Here is a 22,268-nt window from a genome sequence, read left to right on the forward strand (position 1 = left end):
CCATGAACGCACTTTCGACACATCCATAACTCCATCACCACATGTCCCCTTCAACTGTCGATGAATTTAAATTGGTTTCACACCACGCAAATTCAGAAAACGAGTGATTGCACGCTGTTCAAGTAAGGAAAACGTCGCCATTTTAAGTATTTAAAACAGTTCTCATTCTCGCCACTGGCGGTAAAATTCCATCTGCCATACGGTGATGCCATCTCTGGGACATATTGACAATGAACGCGGCCTCATTTTAAAACAATGCGCATGTTTCTATCTCTTTCCAGTCCGGAGAAAAAAAATCGGAGGCCTTAGAACTTGAATGCACCTCGTATATTAGGAGGTATCCCACGACTTTCGTCGCCTCAGTGTAAGCACAGCATTAATGGAGTGGTATGACCTTGCCTCAGTCCGTCCTCTGAAGTGACTTACACAGCTACTTACAGGAAGACCTACTGTTCAACGCTGACCTCAAACCAACATACAATTCGGGAACTTTTCTCATTTGCAAATCACTGGAAGAGGCGAAATATGCAGTGTTGCTTTCTTTACTCCGGAGACTGGTTTCATGCAACTCTCCATCTTCTATCCTACGCGACTCTTCGTCTCTGCGTAACTATTGCAACCTACTTCTATTTGAACCTAATTACTGCTGCGGACGAGCCTTTGGTCTCGTTCTACAGTCCACTCCCCCCCACCCCTCACTTCCCTCCACCACTAAACGAAGGATTCCGTGATGTATTAGGATATGTCTTATCAACCGAACCCCCCACCACCCCTTTTTTTTGTCAAGTTATACCATAAATTTCTTGTTTCCACAATTAGATTCAGTACCTGTTCATAGGTTATTCGATCTACCCATGTAATCTTCAGAATTCTTCTGCCATACCACATTTCCAAAGCTTCTATTCTCTTCCTGATTGAAATGCCTATCATTCATGTTTCACTTCCGTACAAGGCTGCATTCCAGACAAATACCTTCAGAACAGACTTCCTAACCCTTAAATTTATATTAGATGTTAGCTTCAGTAATGCTTTTCGTGTTGTAGCCAATCTGCATTTTACATCCGCTTTACCTCGGCTAGTCAGTCATAACTCATCGACTACTATTAGTGTACTACTTTCATTGTGTAATTTCCTATCTAATTCCTACAGTATCACCTGATTTAATTCGACGACAGTCCATTGCCATTGTTTTACGTTTATTGACTTCAGCTCATAACCTCTTCTCAAGACACCATCCATTCCAGTCAACTGCTCTTCAAAGGCCTTTGCCGTATCTGTCAGAATTACAATGTTATCTACAAACCTCAATTTTTTTTATTTCTTCTCTCAGAACTTTAATTATGTCTCCAAATTTCTCATTGGTTTCATTCATTGCATGGCGCTACGTACAAATTGAATAACGCTGGGGACAGGGCTACAACCCTGTCACAATCTCCTCTAAATTACTATTTCTCTTTCATGTCCTTGTACATAACCTTTCGTTTCGTCTATTTTACCCATATTAGCTTCAGAATTTTAGAGTGTGTATCCCTGCCAAAACTGTCAAATGTTTTATATAAATTTCAACATGCTGTAAATGTAGGTTTGCCTTCCTTCGATATATCTTCTCAGAAAAGTCGTAGGATTAGCACTGCTTCGCGTGTGCCTATATATGCAATATTTCTGGCCTCAAGGTCGGCTTTTACTAGAAGAGGTAGGCGACAGAAGAAAGATCTGAGGCCAAATGTGGACCAAAACCTGGACGCTTGGGTTGGTAATCTGGCACTTTCCTAACAGCCTACTTCTATAAGTCACAATGATTTACGTCCTCCGACAAATTTCACGTTACCTGTAAAACATGCTTAAAAAAAAAGAAAAAGCAAAAGAAAAGCGTGAACAGAATACAACAGTATTCCACTCCTGAGAGATCGATCGCCACTTAACGCATAGCATAATCACAAATGCCTAGATCTCAAGTCAAGTAATATTTCTGGAAGTATCAAAAATGGATTATAAGAAAATGCCGAATATTTATGTGGCAAAGGCTTCAAAACCATTCCACTACTTAATGTCTCGAAAACGGGGGAAAATTTATGTACACATGCTACAATAAACATGTTGAAAGTTTTGGGAACTACCATGATTTTCATCTAAATTATCTTGTGCTGAACCAAGTTTTCAGGCACTATCTTTTGTACTACATAAAATTCATTTCTGATTAACTGATTTAATTTTATTCAAATTTTGTCTCTGACGCCATTACTCTACATGTGCGCTCCTGGAACACAGGTTTTGGAACAGATTTCATTTTGTTAAGTAAACCTTTTTTAGGCAAGATTTACAACGCAGGGCATTCCATTACCGGAATTTTATTGCAACTGATACATATTTATCTGACACTGCACATTCAGTTGCCAAATAGATGTCTCTAGGACCAAAAAGGTCCCAGTCAATATTCGCCGTATTCCTCTTCATAAGTAAAAGTACGGGAGTAACTGTCACGTTGACCCCAGAAGCCAAAACTTCGAGGAAAAGGTGATGTTACGTGAGCTGTAATTTCTCTCTTTTCAACGGCCTCGAAGCGCTTTAAGGGACACTTTTACTAAACAGAGGGTCTTACCAGAGACTTGCAATGTTACTCCTACAGGTGTCTGTAAGTTGACAATAGAAGGAAGAGTGATGAGCAGTTACGCTGTTCAAATCTATTCGTAGGTTAATGTTGGATTAGTGCTTTAGTAAAACGCTTCCAATACTTGGCGAATACTGCTCACGTTGTTGCACCAACTTCACATAGTCCGCAGCGATAATTTCACAGCGTCCATGACACTCCAGGCTCCGACAAAACTCATCCACCGGGTGGTGTAGAATATGATAGTAACTCAGAAACTAATGACGAAAAATGGGGTGTCTTACCAGATGATACGACAATGTCTGGGACTATGTGTAATCGTATCTTACATTCCCCAAAACTAAATTACACTTACAGGGCTTCATTCTTTGTGGGTACCAAACTTCTTGACGGACTAGCACAACATATTGTGATTTCGGGCGAAAAACACTTTTTCTTCATTCGCCTATCCCACAACTCCCTATGCCATGGTATTATCCCCGTAGAAAAAGGTTGGTTAGGGCTAAACTAACAAAAAAGATCTACTTGTATGTCTGGGAGCTAAAGAAGGCAGCAGACAATTTGGAAAAGCTGTATGATAACTAAAGCTTTCCGACGGATTACAACTATGCGTCGGGTCAGCCTTAAATCCGCTGAAACCAATTATTAAACAAGACGCACTGAGTGTACCTGAGATTATTTTGAAGAAGCAAACAATGGTATGTGTTGCAGAAGTTTCGTAGCGCCCTTCTTAACACGCAAATATTAAGAAGTAAAAATTTCTCTCGCAAACTTCTTCGAAAACAGTTAAATCCCATGTGACTCCTTCACATTCAGAAGAAATGTCAGTACCATCTAAGACACTGAATGACATCTTGTCGCTCAGATTTTCATTTTTCGTTTGTAAATAAATGTAGTGAGAACATTATAAAAGCACTGCTACCAAATTTACAGGGACGGCTACAAGCGTTAACTACCAGCACAGAAAGGGAAATCTGCCACGGCAAGCAATTTACTGTTTAATTAGTGTCAAATCACATGCAACACCGATAGCTTCGGTATCTTAGGCTACACGAAATATGTGCCTAACACGTTTTCATACCTCTGACTCACTTCTGCAGTAAACTTTGAAAGTTATCAGTGTTCTATTCACGGCCTTAAAAAAAAAAAAAAAAAAAAAAAAAAAAGGAAGTACTTCGATATGTGGACCAAAGCTGCTGTTTCTTTTATTGGCTATCTAATGTGGGCCATAACGCATTTTCAAAAGACATCTCTAGAGCATGGCATCGTTTCCACCAGGCTGTTATTTTACATGCTTACTTCATTAAGCACTATAAGCTACTTTCAAGCATGTGTTCGTCCTCAAGTGCGTAATACATGTGATTACATCATCCCCGTCAGCAGCATAAAACGGAAACTACTTACGAGGATGATTTATCCACATCACCTGTGCACTTTAGAATGAGTACTCATTTAAGACCTGGTAGAAAGTTCTCCATTAATTTATCGAGGCTGTGGTGCTCACCCCAGAAGAAGATAAAAGACACGTTTTCCGTGCATGAAACAACACGTACTCTGTGTGGACAATTTTACATCTGCCATTACACTTCTGATCGAAGTAAAATCTTCATTTCGCAGCAGTCAATTGTTTGCTTCACTCGGAATATGTGTAAGGTACACAGCATAAATTGCACGTTTTCTAGCCAGATTTTAATGAGTGTCATTCATAGGATAATTTCGAATTCCGACGTCTGCTGTCCCTCCAGAACGGAACACCGGGAATGTATTCCTATATCACACGTAAAATTCAACTTTATTAGTAGCGCCACAAGACTGATTAATAAGCGACACAGATGATTACAGCCCTTAATGTACAGGGTGACCCTAAGCCCGTTAACATTTGAAAATTCAATACGTCTCGGAATAACTTAGGTGGGGAGGTAAAAGTTGACACGCATGCTTGAAATGACGTGAGGTTTTATTGAGACCAAAAAAAGAGTGCACGAAATGACCAACAGATTGGCCTCTACATGTTACAAAAGCAACAATCAGCGTAACAATTATTAATGTTTACAATGACTATGTTCTTCACAAGAAATGCTCAAACTGTAGTTGAGGGATAATGTTGCGAACAGCACTGTAGAACATATCAGTTGATATGGTGAGAAATTGTCAATAGATGATATCTTTTAGCGTCTCTAATGAGGTCGGATAATCGCGGTAGGCTTGCGACTTCAGGTGATCCCACAGGATTTTGGTCTGGGGACGTGGAAGGCCAACGGTGACGGAAATTGTGGCTCAGCTGCGCCGATCCTCACCGAACGATGTACACAAGACATCTTTCCTACGTGTAGCAATATAGGGTGGAGCGCCATCCTGCATAAAAGTCGTAACTTCCAACAGGCGTTTTTTACCAGCCAGGCTAGGGATGATCTGACTCCCTCTCTCACTAAAGCTCATTTTACACACGATTCTCATGCGGCGACACTGACTTGTTCCTATCCAGCGCCATCTGTTAGACTGTTTTTGCGCTCTTTTTCGGTTTTAATAAAAACTCCCTTCAAGCATATGTGTCAATTTTTACCTGTCTACCTACATTATTCCGTGAACTAATGCATTTGAAAATGTTACCAGACGTTTGGATCACCATGTATGTGACTTTGCAGTGTTTAAATTAAGCGATGGAACCATCCGCAGTTAGCAACAAAACTAGCGCCGTGTCTCAAAATATGTAAAATATGTAAATCGTGCATGGACTGGTCGTCTGTTAGCGTGTCTTTTTTTACTGTACAAGGAAAGTGGGAGGCCCGAGGAAGCTATGCGAGCAACATAACATGGACAACGACGCGCTGCACGTACGAGACTGAAGCTCCACAGCACACAAGAGCAGGCAAAGCAGCTGGACTGCAGTCTGCAGCCCCAGAAGGCCAGCGGTTGCGAACGCTTGGCCAATGGAGAACGGCTACAGTTTAACTACTGGGACAGGGGGGTGGCAGCCAACAACTACGCCATGCTTGGTTCTCGGGATGGGGGTGTGCCTACTCTTGAGAGGCGCGCACTTACGGTTGCACAGTGCAGGTATTTGGAAGGCTGCTCCGCAGGAGGCAGCCCACCACTGGGGAAGTACATGGGCGCCACATACACCACTCGACACGAACGCTGCACGCTCCTTCTCCCAAAGAGGTCCTGTGGAAGAGATCACGCCTGTACCAAGGCTAGCGACACTGCGTTTTCATCTGGTCGTAGGGTATGCAGCGTCAGGGAATGTCTTACCCTCATTCTGAACCTACAAATCTGCGCTTGCTAAAAGCTAGCTAATTTGGTTACACACAAACACACACACACACACACACACACACACACACACACACACACACACACACACACACACAGAGTGAAAGAGTTTCTAGCAGTAGAAAAATTAGTTTCTCTCTCATGAAACCAACATAATTTAAATCATAGCACGTTATCGAAAAGCCTTTTTACTTACCACAAAACTGATAAACTGTTAGCCTTCCTCGTTCAAAGAAATTCGCGAAATGTGGAGATTGTGATATAATGTGTCTTGTTTGATCAACGTCACAATGAACATAGCAGCAATAGCAGTGTAGTAATCAGCGATTTATTTAGAGCAAAACGTATTATAAATATTCTGGTAGATGTCATTTTCTTTGAAAATGGAATTTCCAGTTTCATTCCTTACAAGCTGGCACAAAGTTTTTGTCTCATATGTTGATATCGGAAACAGGGAGTTGCGCTAGTTGCGTTCAGTTCCCTTGCAATGTCACTGCTTGTTACGCGGTGTTTTCACTGTTACAAGCGAGTGTTTGGGAGCCGTTCGCGCCAGTTTTGAGCCAATCTGCTGAAATCAGTGCAGTCATTCTTTTCAAAATGAGCGAAATAAATAGTTTATCTATGCTGATTAGTAACGTCGGGTAGGCCGAAGAACGCAGAAATTGTCGAATCTGCACATGGTGAAGACAAGAAAAGAAGCGTTTGGAAAGTTTAGTTTCAAGGAGCAGATGATTTGCTTGAATGCGTCAAGATTTTAGATTTCTAGTATTGGTCAGAAAATCCTGGAAAGCATCCGACCTTTGGTGATGCCGAAATCAGAAATGGTAGCCTGCAGATTTCACTTAAATAAAAGAGAAGCAATTGTGGTTTCTGGTAATATCTTCAAGAAAATAAAATCCCACATATACCACTTCCTCTAAAGCACACTTTGGGCACAACTTCAGTAAGAAGTGTTTCTTTCAAATGAATCTTACAGTTACTTCATCTACGTCATCCAAATTTGTACGGACAATCTTTGCACAGTTGTTCATCAGGATGGTAGAGCCTCCTCTCATCAGCTCAAACGTTGCAAACATGTAGAGTCATGGTTGCTCAAAGGTTATCATTCTCCAGTTGACAGCAAAAGCACGAAGTGGTCTAGAAACTATGAGTGTACATCTCAGGGTATGTTAAAATTGTGGAAGCTGCTGGAGCAACGTCATCTTTGTTAATACAGGCACCTTTTTTTTTCAAAAAATAAGCAGTGGTTGTAACAACAGTAGTAGCATGGTGTGCGAGTAAGAACGTAAGTATGTACGATGAGGAGGAAATTAGTGTTTAATATCCTGTCGACAACAAGGTCATTAGATAAAAAATGGTGCAAATGCCTCTGAGCACTATGGGACTTAACTTCTGAGGTCATCAGTCCCCTAGAACTTAGAACTACTTAAACCTAACTAACCTAAGGACATCACACACATCCATGCCCGAGGCAGGATTCGAACCCACGACCCTAGCGGTCGCGCGGTTCCAGACTGTAGCGCCTAGAACCGCTCGGCCACACCAGCCAGCGGTCATTAGACACGGAGCACAAGTTCGGACTAGGGAAGAAGGAGAAGGAAAGTAGCCACGCCATTTTCAAGGAATCATCCTGGCATTTGCCTTCAGCGATTTAGGGAAATAACGAAAAACCTAAATCGGGATGGCCGGAACCATCGCCCTCGCGAATGCGAGTCCAGTGTCTTAGAACTGAGCTACCCCATTCGGTAAGGCAAGTATGTGATGTGTTCTGCACAGGGGAAGACGAAGTATTTCACAGGATCGCCAATGTACTCTCCCTACCTAACACACGCTACATTCTCCATCCACTGCCTACCCTGGGAACAGCCAACATTGGGGTCGAGAATTCATACAATTTCATCCATATATTCCGAAAGGGGAGCTGCCTCAGTTGACTGCCGCCTGCACACTTCGTGCGACACACACACACAGAAAGGTCAAATGAGGAACAAAAAATCTCACTAAAGGCTGATTGAGAGGATTGAATGAAGTGTTACTTTTTCCAGTTACTTAATAAATAGAATTACCATAGTAGGGGACAACTTAACTCAAGTACATCCCAATGTTTCAATACTCTGGAAAGATAGTAAAGGAGCTAACTATTTTTAGATAATACTGACAAAAGATTACCAGGAAATTGACACATTATTTCAGCTTGACATATATTCTTTATTTTCCATTCTCAGTATGGTAGTAAGCGCAGTTGTGAACAGTTTTTACGCTTTCTTTGTTTTACACTATTTCCAGTGGCAGCACTTGGACAATCTTATTCTACTTTGCTCGATCCTTTGTTTATGTGGCTGTTTTTTGGATACTGTAGGGAGAAGCTACTGACTTACAGAATATGTATTTGTCGAATTATTGGTTGTAATAGCATAGCGCGTTAACACAATCGTTTACCAACCCCTTGGCCATAGCGTACAAGTCAGTAATGCGACACATACGTTTGTGCGCTGGCTTCACCGACACCTCTGAGAATCGGAGCTTCTTAATCCCGCCCATTATGGAAAATTTACATGCTCAGAAAAATTTTCTGTCGCTTGTTAACGTAATATGGTGTCTTACAGAACGAATAATAGGATTTGAGTCACTTGGTATGGTGGTACTGTTGCACCAGCATGAAATATGTACTTGTTCACTGCATTGAGGAAGGGTGGCCATTTGTAAGTATGGCCTTGTGGCGTTCAAAGTATTGAGCATTCGTCGTCAAATATTATTTAAAAAACACCATAGTTGAGTGACTCATCACAATTTCGAGTTTTAACAACATGACGATTTTATGGCGAGTGCAACTATTCAGGACTATTGCATCCTGCACAAAAGAAAAGTCCAGGACGAAGGACGCAGCGGATCGTGAAGCGGGTGGAGGAGAAGTGTCAAGCACTCATCCGAATTCTTCACCGTTCTGCTTCCAAACATACCACGGCGCTAACACTGACAAATCGTTCCCTTTGATGCATCATCCATCATAACCTGCACGTCCACCCATACAAAATGCAGGTCGTACAGAAACCCAGTGAAGAGGATAAAGTTTCCCAACGAACCTTCCCCTTACGCTTCCTGTATTCTCCCTGATTTCTTCTTCTGGGGATACCTGAACATTCAAGTGTACGCTATACGTCGTCATACAGTGGCTGAATTAACGGAAAGGATACGTACAGATTATCAAAAGATCCCACTGAACATGTTGAATCTGCTGAGGGAGGCTTTCGTTCGCCACCTGGGGAAATGCATGCGCAGTGATAACGACCATGTGTATGCTGTTATATTCAAAATCAAGTAAAGAGCGTATACGATATGTAATGGCATATAATATTCTTTGTTTTTAATGTGTTTCAATAAATTTGTAAATTTGTTTCCTTGTTCTGTCATTTTCACATCCTATTACTCATTCCGCCAGGCCAAGTACAACAGTGGCTAAATGCTTCTACGCATCGCTCCACCACCAACTTTTTGCGCAACACCATAGGGGTAGTTCTATTAATCCATGGATCACTGCAGTACAGCGTGTCCTGTTTGACTAGTAGCACAGGAATAAGACAGTTAATCTTCAAGACATATGCTGTAGTTGTAGTAGTAGTAGTAGTAGTAGTAGTACTTCTTCCTTGTTTTATTCATTTGTCGACCGTTTTTCAAAGTGATGCAGGATAAGTCATAGTGTTATACACTAACAAAAAATATAATTCATTTTTAATTGTTTAGTTTGATAAGGACCGGCCCTGTAGAAGGAACTATTCTCACGCACAAGTATATTACAGTAGCTGGATGGGGTTAGCAATACCATCCCCTCAAACACTAGGTCAATTTGTTCACAACTGCACAGCATAATTTGGTTTATCCCTAGTAAACAACGCTGCATTGTTTCTACTTTCTTGAAAGGAAGTTATTTGATAACGGAGAAAGATTTTCTCAGCATCAGCAATCAACACGCAGATGTAAACAGCATAGCGACAGAAACGTCATTTCATTGCGTATGTTTTGAACTTCAAAATACTGCATAAACCAACATTCAATTATATTGTTTGAGCAGAGACGGCGCTACACAGTAAAAAAATGAAAACCGGTACTTATTTACCGTACGTAAGATAATCGGAGCGTGTATTAAAAAAATACTTTTTCCTATGTAGTTCGAGTACAGGTTGCGATACAGGGTACGAACCTAAACACTTCACAATTAAATGCATGTAAAACATTTCCAACAAGAAATGAAAAACCTTAACACAACAATAGAAGACAATTACGACAAAAATAATAGAAGCGCACCTATTAACTACTACTGCTACAATACAGTCATGAAATGTATTCGCAGTTCCGAATACGAACAAGCATCAACTGTACAAGGGAATAACGACAACGAAAATTTGTGCCGGGCCGCGACTCTAATCCGGATTTTCCGCAGTGCGCGAGCTTCCGCCCTAATCGTTTTGGCTATCCGTGCACGATCCGCGGTGAGGCCCAAACTTCCATATGCCGTCGTTCCTGCATCATAGCCTTTACTCGTACATACATTTGCAATTCCCATACAGTGGGAGGACATTTTAAATGGAAGTCGGTGGCTGGTGTCGGCGGATAAATACCATATAAATACCTGTGATGTTGAGGGGAACGATGCAATTTTCCTTCGGACATGGGCGCACTATCATACTATACGATCAGACCCCTACAGTTTCAAGACTGCAGTCACAAGTAAACGATGAAAAGAAACCGTTCAGAACAAGTACCTATAACTAAATCTATATATTTTCGAATCAAATGTTACGTTTACAAAAGAATCTACGGCAGTAGTTGCGTTGCTATATTGTCGAGTCATATCTTCGGTTCTGTAATTCGTAACTGCGTTTGACAATATTCACTTCAGCTAGCATTTGTATCAAAATTAATTGGTGTGTTTATATAGTTCAACTAATAAAGAACAGTGTGTAATGATATAAAAGACATACTGAAAAATCAATAATTTTAAATACGCGCCTTGGAGTGACGTCAGAGTAGCCGTGTCACTTTTTTCGGGAACATTTTCGGCGGCCGCCGCCTGTGGGGTCCTGGAAACTATGGAATCGCGTAGTATCTTTAGTCACTTTTCTCTGTCGAATGATTTACAAACCTTTTTTCCGTATCTGTAACGTGACATCATGCTACTGCTTTAATCCTGGATTTTTCTGCAGTGAATTCTGATAACAGCTCGTTGCAATCATAGTTGGCATCTGTAGATAAAACCACTGGATATTTTATCAGAGATCGAGATTAGGAGATTCCACTCTTCATACGTGGCGAAATCAATTCTTTCGCTATTTTCGTTCTACAGATCTACTTCAGAAACAGTACTTTCATAAATGATAATGACAAACAATGTTGAAATCGATAAAACATGTATCTAATTTACCCGAACAGCACTGTGGATATTCATATGTCACATGATGACAAGGTGCAACTTCTGAGAATGTGTCCCGTGCAGTTGAGTTCCCATCCGTTGCCATTGGTTCAAATCAATGCACAGCACTACTGTAGATTCCTAAGTGGTGTCGCAGTACATGTCGATAGTCTTGTTATCTCGCTTATGCTTGTCAGCATCAGTACACACATTCATGATTGTTCTATTGTGTGTGAAATCTTATGGAACTTAACTGCTAAGGTCATCAGTCCCTAAGCTTACACACTACTTAACCTAAGTTATCCTAAGGACAAACACACACACTCATGCCCGAGGGAGGACTCGAACCTCCGCCGGGACCAGCCGCACAGTCCATGACTGCAGCGCCCGAGACCGCTCGGCTAATCCCGCGCGGCACACATTCATGAAATACACTTGCTAATTACTGATGTAAAACCACATGCTTAGTGCAATGGGTGACGTATTTCGTGAGACGTAGACCTCTTTAGTTGAAAATAAATTACATCAACATTTTCAACCCGGACAAAAATCAGCGTTTAACAGAAAGGCGTCACCAAGAAAGTCTTCCAATAAAGCTTAATTTGGTGATTGTGTATCAATAAATTTTATCATCAGTTCTAACAGGAAGTATCCACATTCTTAACCCTTTGACTATCACCGGGACGTATGTGTCCCACGATAGGTTATCAGAGAACCAATCAGAATTTGTTGCGTATTACTGCTATGTATCAGTGACGTACTGGTGCAGGGAAGCCTACTAATGGTTCAGCTGAATTATTATACTTACAGGTTGTACCTGTAGGTTGTGCTGTCCTCAAGTTTCATTTTCAATCCTCCGTATTGTCGCATCGAATTAGTTTGCACCTGCTGATAGGCAACCCAAGTACCAGATTCGCAAAACTGGCTGCCTTCGCGCCTTCTCGGCCACATCGCGTCAACGAGTTGCACTCATGAATTGACGCTTGCCGCATCGCAAACGAAGCCCATACCGAGCACCTGCAGTGTGAATTACACACTTGGAGAGATGCCGTTCCACTGATCTGTGTGTGTGTGTGTGTGTGTGTGTGTGTGTGTGTGTGTGTGTGTTTTATTTTTAGTAATCTTTTACATTTTGCGTAATGTTCTTCTGAAACCTTGGGAAACAAAACGGCGAGAAATATTTTCATACTGTTACTTCTGACTAAAACATTTTAATTAAAACAATCACATATCAACGCTTTTGAAATAAAACTGGTAATCAAAGGGTTACACTTGACCAACGAAGAAGAGTAGCCTACTTATTCATGGAATATAGCACAACCGCCTGCGTTATGCCGATGTCGTTTTACTGGTCGCCTTCAGCGCAGTTAAACTACAACAACGAAAGCAAGAACTTAGCACGAGCCAGTTTGAAATTAGGTCTGAAAATGAACTATAGCAATGTCAAGATGTACCACTTTGCTTCCGCCGTTTGCCGATAGGTGGCGACAACGGTAAGTAGTGATCGAAACAAACAGATAGCAGACGTCAGGCAGTTGGCTTGGATCTCGGTCAACATAACCTCATTCAAACGTTAGTCGATTTGTGTCTGCATCATAAAGTTGTTCTTGATTGAAAATGTCAGTTTACGAGCCTAATTCTCGTCATTTTCGGGAAGTGTTACAGTTTTGTTTCAGTATGAAGAAAACAGCGGCTGAGTCTCATCGAATGCTCTCAACTACGTATGGTAAGGACGCTATTAGTGAAAGAACATGTCGTGAGTGGTTTCAACGCTTCAAGAACGGTGATTTTAATGTCTTAGACCGGCATAGTGGTGGAAGAGAGAATGTTTTCTAAGATGCAGAATTGGAGACGTTGCTGAGTGAAGACTCACGTCAAACTCAAGAAGAATTGGCACGATTAGTGGGAGTGACACAGCAAGCCATTTCAAAACGTCTCAAGGCTATGGGCACGATTCAGAAAGGAGGAACTTCGGTCCCGTGTGAGCTGAAACAAAGAGACGTTGAACGGCGTTTGTGTGTTTGTCAACAGTTGATTTAGAGACAAAAACGGACGGGATTTCTGCAGCGCACTTGACCGGGGACGAAAAATGGGTTCATTACGATAACCCTAAACGCAAGAAATCATGGGGATATCCCGGCCACGCCTCCACGTCGAAGGCCAAACCGAATATTCACGGCTCCAAGATCATGCTCTGCATTTGGTGGGACCAGCTCGGCGTCGTGCACTATGAGGTGTTAAAACCAAGTGAAAAAAATCACAGGTGCTCGTTATCGAACAAAATTAATGCGTTTGAGCAGAGCATTAAAAGACAAACGGCCGCAATACACCGAGAGGCACGATAAAATGATTTTGCAGCACGACAACGCTCGACCCCACGTTGCAAAAGAGGTCAAAACGTATTTGGAAACGTTAAAATGGGAAGTCCTACCCCACCCGCCGTATTCTCGAGACATTGCTCCCTCTGACTATCACCCGTTTACTTGAGTGGCGCATGGCCTGGCTGACCAACACTTCCGATTTAATGAAGAAGTCAGAAATTGGATCGATTCGAGGATCGCTTCAAAAGATGAACAATTCTTTCGACACAGGATTCGTACACTACCAGAATTATGGGAGAAAGTATTGGCCAGCGATGGAAAATACTTTGAACGAAACATGTGTAACCATTTAGTTTCATTAAAGCCTCAAATGTTTGGGAAAAATGGCGAAATCAAAGTTGTACACCTTGTACAATGAGAAAATCATTAAGAAAACAGTACAAATTAACAATGATTTTATAGAAACAGATCCTGATGTTTTGCGTTTGGAACAGTTTGAGACAACGACTCACTCAACAGGAAAAGAAACGAAGTGTAAACTGCACGGAGTTTGTGTTTGATAAACTAAATTCACATTCCAAATTAAAGCTTAGAGTGTTTGGTGAACTCTATGTATAACCAGTTCTGATCTAGGCGTATTGGTACATTGACTGTAATGCGAAAAGCTCTGAGAATGTGAGGTGGGTCAGTGAGACATTAACGTATGCATGTTTGCAATTATTTGAAGGGACAGGAAAGCAAACAAATAGGTCAGGGAACAGATTTTTATGTCAGACGTAATTATGACCGAAATGAAGATGATTCGGAGGTGGATGCGACAGGTAGACAAGCGAATGGATAGGAAGCAGCTCTCTGCTCGATTCCTAGGGGAAAGAGAAGATAGAGACTATGAACTACGATGATGTGGCTTGTTGCTGTAGACAGTGTTTATGTCAGATTTAGTATAGAGCAGACGTCTTTCAACCTTCTCAGTGCTTTGCAGCATATCTTCCCAATATGCTAGCACCACTTGAAATGCCTGTCCAGCGTTACTCGAAGGTAGCGAGCTGCTGTTGTGCCCCAGGTAATGGGGATGCTATTGAAGAGAACAGCGGTAATGCTGCAGGCCAAATATCTTCATTGCTCGGAGCACAGCTCTAACGCACGGAAGTTCAACGATAGGCACCAAGAAACAAAATGCAGATGTCTTCTTCGCAACCAGCCAGAGTAGGACGGAAGTGTACCAGGCCGCAACTCGAGAACGTACCGCCGCCAATTTCCCTTGGCAAGCTACTCAACGACCAGGATGCCATTAAGAGGCCATTGGAATTTGCCTGACACTGCTTCGATCAGCATTGAAGTATGCTTCAGTCAACGAATGTCGGAGAAGCTGACTAAAATGATGCACTCTTTCCCGCAGAAAATCGAGTCTGCAGTCAAGTATGGCCTCAAGACGACTCACCAGGGACGCTCTAACCAACAGTCGCCTTGTGGAACACCAACGGAATGAACCTACAGCAAGCAGTACCAGTTCCTACCGGACAAACGAATCGATGTGCGCCCCGTCTCTGATAAGCATCTGAACCATGAGTTCACGCCAGATCGACTAAGTAACATTGTTGCTGCACCGATCGACCAACGGCCGGTGGCGGTACGGCTGTCAAAGTACACTCCACATTGAACGTCACGTTCTGCACCTACTACAACTAGCGACAGTTTAAGCAATTGCAGAAGCTGTCGACACCAGGCAAGGTCGATCATATTTCATATCAGGATGTCGACTACCAAGCACAGTACTCGACATTAACGACTTCAGAGCACTGCTTTAAGCTCCATGCATGCCTTGCCATTACGGCGGGCACAGGATCATCGAGACTGGTCCGTGAATCAATGGATACGTGTCGCCTGATCGGATGAAACGCGTCGATTGCTATCCGAGGCCGATGATCGTGTCTTGATACGCCATCATCGTGGCGCACGAGACATGTAGTAGCAATCTAAAGCAACATTACAGCTGACCACTACATTAAGAGTATTGTGGACCTCCTGCCTCCTTTCACGCTTGATGTGTTCCCCTTTGGCGACGTCATCTTCCAGCAGGATTACTGTCCGTGTCACAAGGCCACAAAAGTGCCAGAGCAGTTTGAGAAACACGACAGTTAACTCACCTTGATGTATATGCCACGAAATTCGCCTGCTCTGAACCAGATGGAACACATCTGGGTCGCTATGGAGCGCCAGCTCCGTGCCTACAACCCACCAGCGCATAGTTTACGGGGATTGCATGATCTGTCTATTCGCATCTTGTGCCACATACCTTCAGAAACCTAAGAATGTCTTGTCGAACCTATACCACGAAGAATCGTTGACGTATTGCGCTTCAAAAGTTGAACACGCAATTAAGAACGTGGTCAGGATGTTTTGGTTTAACAGACCATATTTCTACAAATATTTCAGTACAATTGTTAAACTTCGTTTTTAAAAGTTGCTTTACAAATGACGACACAAGATGACTGTTTCCAGCTTAATATGACAAACAGGCAAATATGAATTATTTAGATATTACTGCCAGTGCCGTTGAGAACCAGCTGGAATCGCTAAAATTTAACAAGCTCCCAGAACCCTGTAGAATACCTGTCAGATATTACACACAATTTGCAGCTAGTTAACCCTCATTTTAACCTGAATATACACTAGATTCCTCATACAAAAAATTATATCCAGTGGTTGGAAGTAAGAAACAGTCAACAAACGTGTACAAGAAGAGTAACAGAAGTGTGCCACAAAACTGCCTTCCAATACCACAAGCATCCATATGTTCCAGACTCATAGAACATATTCTGAGCTCAAACATACTGAGGGGAAAATGAAGAAATGAAGTGATCGTATGGTAGTGATGGCCAGGAGCCACCTACCTGGAGAAGTTCGGCCGCCAAATTGCAAGTCTTTCCAGTTCACGCCACACTGGGAACTCGCGTGTCGATGATGATGAAACATAATGAGGGAGCAGAACGACATCCTCTATGTCACCCATTATGGATTAAAACAAAAAACGGTTAAGTGAAAACAAACTCGCGCTTTTTTTTTTTTTTACACAACATCCTGAAAGCCATGGATCAAAGCAGTCAGGTAGAGGCAACATTTCATGACTCCCGGAAAGCACGTGACTCAGTACCACAACAACATTTACTAAGGGAAGAAGCGCGGTCATTGGGGGAATCAAGAGAAATTTCTAAAAGGATGAAGGATTTCTTTGGTACGGAGGACGCAACATGTTATCGTGGACGGAGAGTCATAGACAGAATTAGAAGTATTTTCGGACGTGTCCCTGGGGAGTATGGCGTAACCCTTGCTGTTTATGCTGTGTATTAATGTCCTGGCAGACAATACTAATAGTAACGTAAGACTTTCTGCACACAATGTAGTTATCTCTTAGGTCTACAACATTGCTTCCACCGTTCTGCAATAGATGGCAGTAGGTGGTAGGACGCGTCATACAATAAGCTTAGGCATTTTTAAATAAAAAGCCATAAAAATATTAACGGATTTGTGATTGCATCATAAATGCACTCTACTGAATATGTCAAATTACTAGCCCAATTCTTGTCATTTGCGGGAAGTTTTAATTTTCTGCTTTAACGTGGAGAAACCTGCGGCTGAGGCACTTATAAGTGAAAGAATTTCCAGAGATTGGTTTCAACACTTCAAGAACGGTGATTTTGACGTCGGAGACCGGCATGGCGGTGAAAGAGAACACATTTGGGACGCTGCTGAAATCGAAGGAAACAATCACAGGAGATCGTTATCGAAAGCAGTTGATGCGTTTGAGCCGAGCACTGAAAGACAAACGGCCACAATACAGAAAATGTGTGTGAAATCTTACGTGACCTAACTGCTAAGGTCATCAGTCCCTAAGCTTACACAGTACTTAACCTAAATTATCCTAAGGACAAACACACACACCCATGCCCGAGGGAGCACTCGAACCTCGGCCGGGGCCAGCCGCACAGTCCATGACTGCAGCGCCCTAGACCGCTCGGCTGATCATACGCGGCGGCCACGATACAGCGATAGATATGAAAACGTGATTTTGCAGCATGACAATGTTTGAACACATTTCGCAAAACCCGTCAAAACATGGAATGAAACGTTGAAATGGTAAGTCCCACCTCATCCGCTGTATTCTCCAAACGTTGCTTCCTCTCACTAACACAGTTTTTGATCAATGGAAGGCACTTCAGGTCATATGAACAAGTGAAAAATTGGATCGGTTCACGGATCTCCTCTTAAGACGCCCAGTTGTTCCACCGTGAAACTCGTATCCTACCCGAATGTTTGGAGAAGGCAGTGGCCAGCGATACCAATATGTTGAATCTTAATTTTTTTGTTATTCACAAAAAGACTCAAACTTTGAGGGGAAAACAATTGAGAAGCAAAGTTCTAGACCTAATATAATGAAGTGATGTCTGAGAATGGCTACACAACCAATCATCAGGTACTAATAAGGTTTCGAAGTTTTTCAGAACTGGCAACTTGCTTACAATGTTAAAAAAAAGTTACACTGTGCACGTCACATTGTATGAATCACACGTGAAACCAATCAACTCACACCAATACCTGGGTGTAGCAGTTTGTGGGGATATGAAACGGAAAGATCAAATATATTCAATGAGAGATAAAGTAGGTGGTAGACTTCGATTTTGATAGGATATCAGGAACACACACAGTCAGTCTACGAAGTGCACTTGTTACAAAACGTTCCCATCTTATAAAATTGCTGAAATGTGTAACTCCACGCGAGATGGGAGTAACAGGTTTTACTGAACTCACAGAAAGAAGGCGAGTAGGAATGTTTATACTATAGGATTGTTTGGCCCTTGGGAGAGCGTCACGAAACACTGAAAAAAATCAGAATTTTTAGACGCTTGTAGACAGGTGTCAACTACCTCGCGAAAGACTAGTTACAAAGCTTCAAGAAACAGTGTTAAGTGTTCCACAGCACCCAACTTATCGCTCCCGTAGAGAAAGCGGAGACAATATTTTACCAATTACAGCAATCACGGGGGTAGGTATGCAATTATACCTCAATGGAATGAGAGGAAACCTAAGTACGTGTTCCCAGTGCGAATTACCCTTGGCCATTGGTTTTCAGAACATGTAGATGGATATTTCGCTCTTTAAAGATGCCTGTACAGCGGAGTGAACACAAGCGAACGGGCATTCCGGAGGACAGTTGCGCTAGTCTTCCCTGCCCTTCGCTTGTACTTACGAAGAAGATATTACACTAGACGAGCGAAAGAGAGGCCTACCGAACAAGCATTGAGCGTACGATGACAAGCGAACGCTGCGTTTTTGTTTATTTGGCGCTCAACTCTTATATACAGATGTCATCAGATAGAGCGCTACCGTGATGAAAAACACTGATATGCAGCCAGGATGATTGTGTATGGTAGCTGCGCTGTTGGTGATGCAAGAAACAAAAGGAAAGCAGCAAGGGAAAAGGAAAATGTGTGTGTCCCCCGACTTCAGTAGGCGTATTTCAATATTTTAGGAGTATGTTGGTAGACGATTTTCGCTAGCTGCTTACTACTATTTTGGGGCAGGACACCAACTACAGACGAGCTATCTCGGCTGAAGAAAAATTTACACTCACGCTCCAGCTTTTAGCAACCATAGTCAGTGGCGCCAGTCTCTTAAGTACCATTTCGCATTTCAGCTACTACTACATCTCAGTTTCTGAAGGCTGCAGCGCTGTATGTGATGCACTCACAGACTGTTTTTGGGCCAGGAAAATAATTTCAACAAATGCTATTAAAGTAAACTAAAAATATACAAATGACCTGCCATAGTCGATAAAATATCTTTTACTTTACTTTATAAAATATGCTTCGTAGTTTTTAGGGACGAAGATAATACACTTACAGAATGGTGTAAAAGTTAGCCAGTAATACACTGCGTATGAAGCAAGGTGTCTTGTTCCTCTACGTTTCCCCCAGCGGACATAAAAGTGTCGGCAATTTATTGCACAGCTTCAGATTTTTTCTTTAAATTTCGTATCGATATTCTCCAACGAAAAGCATCACAATCATCTGTCCACTCCATTCAATAACAAGTTTAAAATTCGCGTATGAAAAACAAGTGCTCTCTTTACTAAGTGAGCGCCCAAGCGGAGCGAACGCGAACTTCCTTCCTTTGTTGACTCGCTTCAAGATCGACAACCGGTGGATCACGAGCAAACAATTTCGAATGCCAAAGTAACATGAACAAACGCTGCTCGCCACCGTTTACACAGAAGAGAAGGCCCTGTTCGCTAATGCTCGGTCGCTATGTTCGCTCAGATTTACAGGCACCTTATGAGTTATGGCAGTGATCTATTTGTACGGACACGCACACGGTGGTGTTACCGCCGTATTGGCATTTCGACAGATTCTAAGCGTTATTATGGGGTTTACTTGTTAGGAAGACGAAGCAATGGGTCGGCAGACCCAAAGAAGTCAATGAGTGTTAGTGGGAAGATGTATATGATGGACAAGCCACTTTCCCAACTGCTAATGTTGGCTCTCAAAACAGAGATGCTCCTCCTCCTCCAAGTAGTTTCTCATGTATCATCAAAGAGGCTGAAGGGGGGGGGGGGACGATTTAGGACTGCTCAACGGCGAGTTTATCAGCGCCCACGTGGAAATTATGTGAAACGAGTGTGGTTACAAGCAGAAAATGCGACAGGAGAAAAAAAAAGCAAAAACCAATCTTAAAGAAAATTTCGCTAATTCTCTCCCAGTCTCTCTCACGATCAACGGTACAACCACGTAAGGTCATATCCTGGCAGACAGTGTTAAAATGATCTCATGTTCTAAAACTGTCAATTTAAGCACAAGTAAGACAAGAGGAAAACTAAAATAGGTTTTAGCCTATAGATCCTGGCACACGACAACGCAGCAACAGTGCGTATGCATGCAGATAATAAACCCACCTACATGGCGCTGTAATGTCTGTTATCTTTTCCTTTATAATCGTCGCGTGACAAGTCGCTGATCCTGTCCTTTATCTGCTTTCTCAGAGCGTCTCTACTGATAACCCCTCACAATCTGTCACTTCTTCCCTAGAAATGAACAGTTATCGGTATTTATCTTCTATCTTCTCTGACGACGAACGATCCTTCAGTTTCCTTGAAATTTGCTTAGTATGACTTCCAGTTGAAATTAATCTGTGCCACCACTACGTTCCTGTAATTGTTGCTTTACCGGACTCACCCAAACGCGACGAAGTACGGATAAAATTACTCGACAGAAAAACCGTTTTATTTTCTTCGCGTGTAATCACCCAAAACACCCTTTCGAGTTATTACCATGGAGACAGATTATTAGGTTAATATTTGAATGTTAAGTTTTCACCAAAAGCATTTACCATACTAAAGAAGTCTTTCGCGATGGATCTGTTGTATCAAATGTTCTCGGTGCATTTGTCGCTTTCGACAATATAAATATCTTGAAGAGGGAGCAACAGCTCTGATTTCCTTGTGTGCGCGAAAAACGATTTGCCTGAGAGTCCCTTATGTTCCAATATTCAATGTGAATGTAACAACTGTTACATGGGACAGTCTACACGAAACGTTTTCCAGCGCTGTACCAGTCAGTACAATCGCTGTTTCTCTTCAATTAGACGATGTGTAAACAGATTCAGTCTATTTCAACTTAGCCTTCATTGCACAAAGAGCCACTCCGCCCATATTAGCCGAAATTTTTTAAAAATGAGCAAAAATCAATTGCAAAACTGGAAAACCGGCAACCAGAAGCGAATTCCAGAATCGATTTTGAAATGTTTACATGGCACCCAGAAGCGGTATCGGGAATTCGGTTTACGAAATTAGGTTAGGGGAGCCCTATGAAAACAGGGTGAGAGTGTACACTGTACAGCCGTGGAGGCAAGATGGCTCCCTGCGGATAATTCAACTGCCAGGATGTAAATCGCCGCATATTTGTCACTAACTGTGATGGTTGTGGGCCTGACACTAGAACTGAGCGGAGTATTATTACTGTTCGAATGGCGATGCCGTAATTTGTTAGTTTACAGTACGGTCAAATGCCCTCTCTGTGGGGAACTGCGCTGGAATAGGTCCCGTACTATACAGAGTGATTCACGAAGATGTGAAAAATTTTAATGTTATTCTACGAGTGAAACTAAAGAAAAAAGTTCATATAAACATAGGCCTGCAAACGTTTCGTAATGGAATTACAGCTAATTTTCAGGCAAAATCTTATATCAGCCGTAACTCCGTAACCAAACTTTTGCGGACCTATGTTTATATGAACTTTTTTCTTTAGTTTTATTTGTAGAATAACATTAAAAAATTTGCGTATCTTTGTGAATCACCCTGTATACTACCCAACAAAGAGTATTGAGACACCTATGGCTGGTAATCCGTCTGCAGGCCACAAATGGCCCATCGGGACTATCCTCAGCTGAGGATGCGGATAGGAGGGGCGTGTTCAACACACCGCTCTCCCGGTCGTTATGATGGTATTCTGTGACCGGAGCCGCTACTATTCGGTCAAGTAGCTCCTCAATTGGCATCACGAGGCTGAGTGCGCCCCGAAAAATGGCAACAGCGAATGGCGGCCCGGTCCCTTAGGAGTTCACACACATTTGAACATTTTGAACGAAGCTTTACGCCTCTCCTGGG

At 42.3% G+C, this 22,268-nt stretch overlaps 1 protein-coding gene across 4 annotated transcripts in view; it reads right to left on the reverse strand.

Annotated features, from left to right (window-relative positions):
- Positions 1 to 22,268, reverse strand: part of LOC124804745 (protein daughter of sevenless) — a 258,427-nt gene that overhangs the window by 68,074 nt on the left and 168,085 nt on the right. For 2 of the 4 annotated variants that reach the window (XM_047265044.1, XM_047265042.1), the window contains one exon: positions 5,651 to 5,773. The exons of the other annotated variants lie outside the window; for them this stretch is intronic. In XM_047265044.1, coding sequence (XP_047121000.1) covers positions 5,651 to 5,773 — 123 coding nt within the window. The remainder of the gene's footprint in view (positions 1 to 5,650; positions 5,774 to 22,268) is intronic. 4 annotated transcript variants of the gene reach the window in all.

The sequence above is a fragment of the Schistocerca piceifrons genome, chromosome 7, assembly GCF_021461385.2.
Source record: "Schistocerca piceifrons isolate TAMUIC-IGC-003096 chromosome 7, iqSchPice1.1, whole genome shotgun sequence".
In the NCBI taxonomy this organism is placed as follows: Eukaryota; Metazoa; Arthropoda; class Insecta; order Orthoptera; family Acrididae; genus Schistocerca; species Schistocerca piceifrons.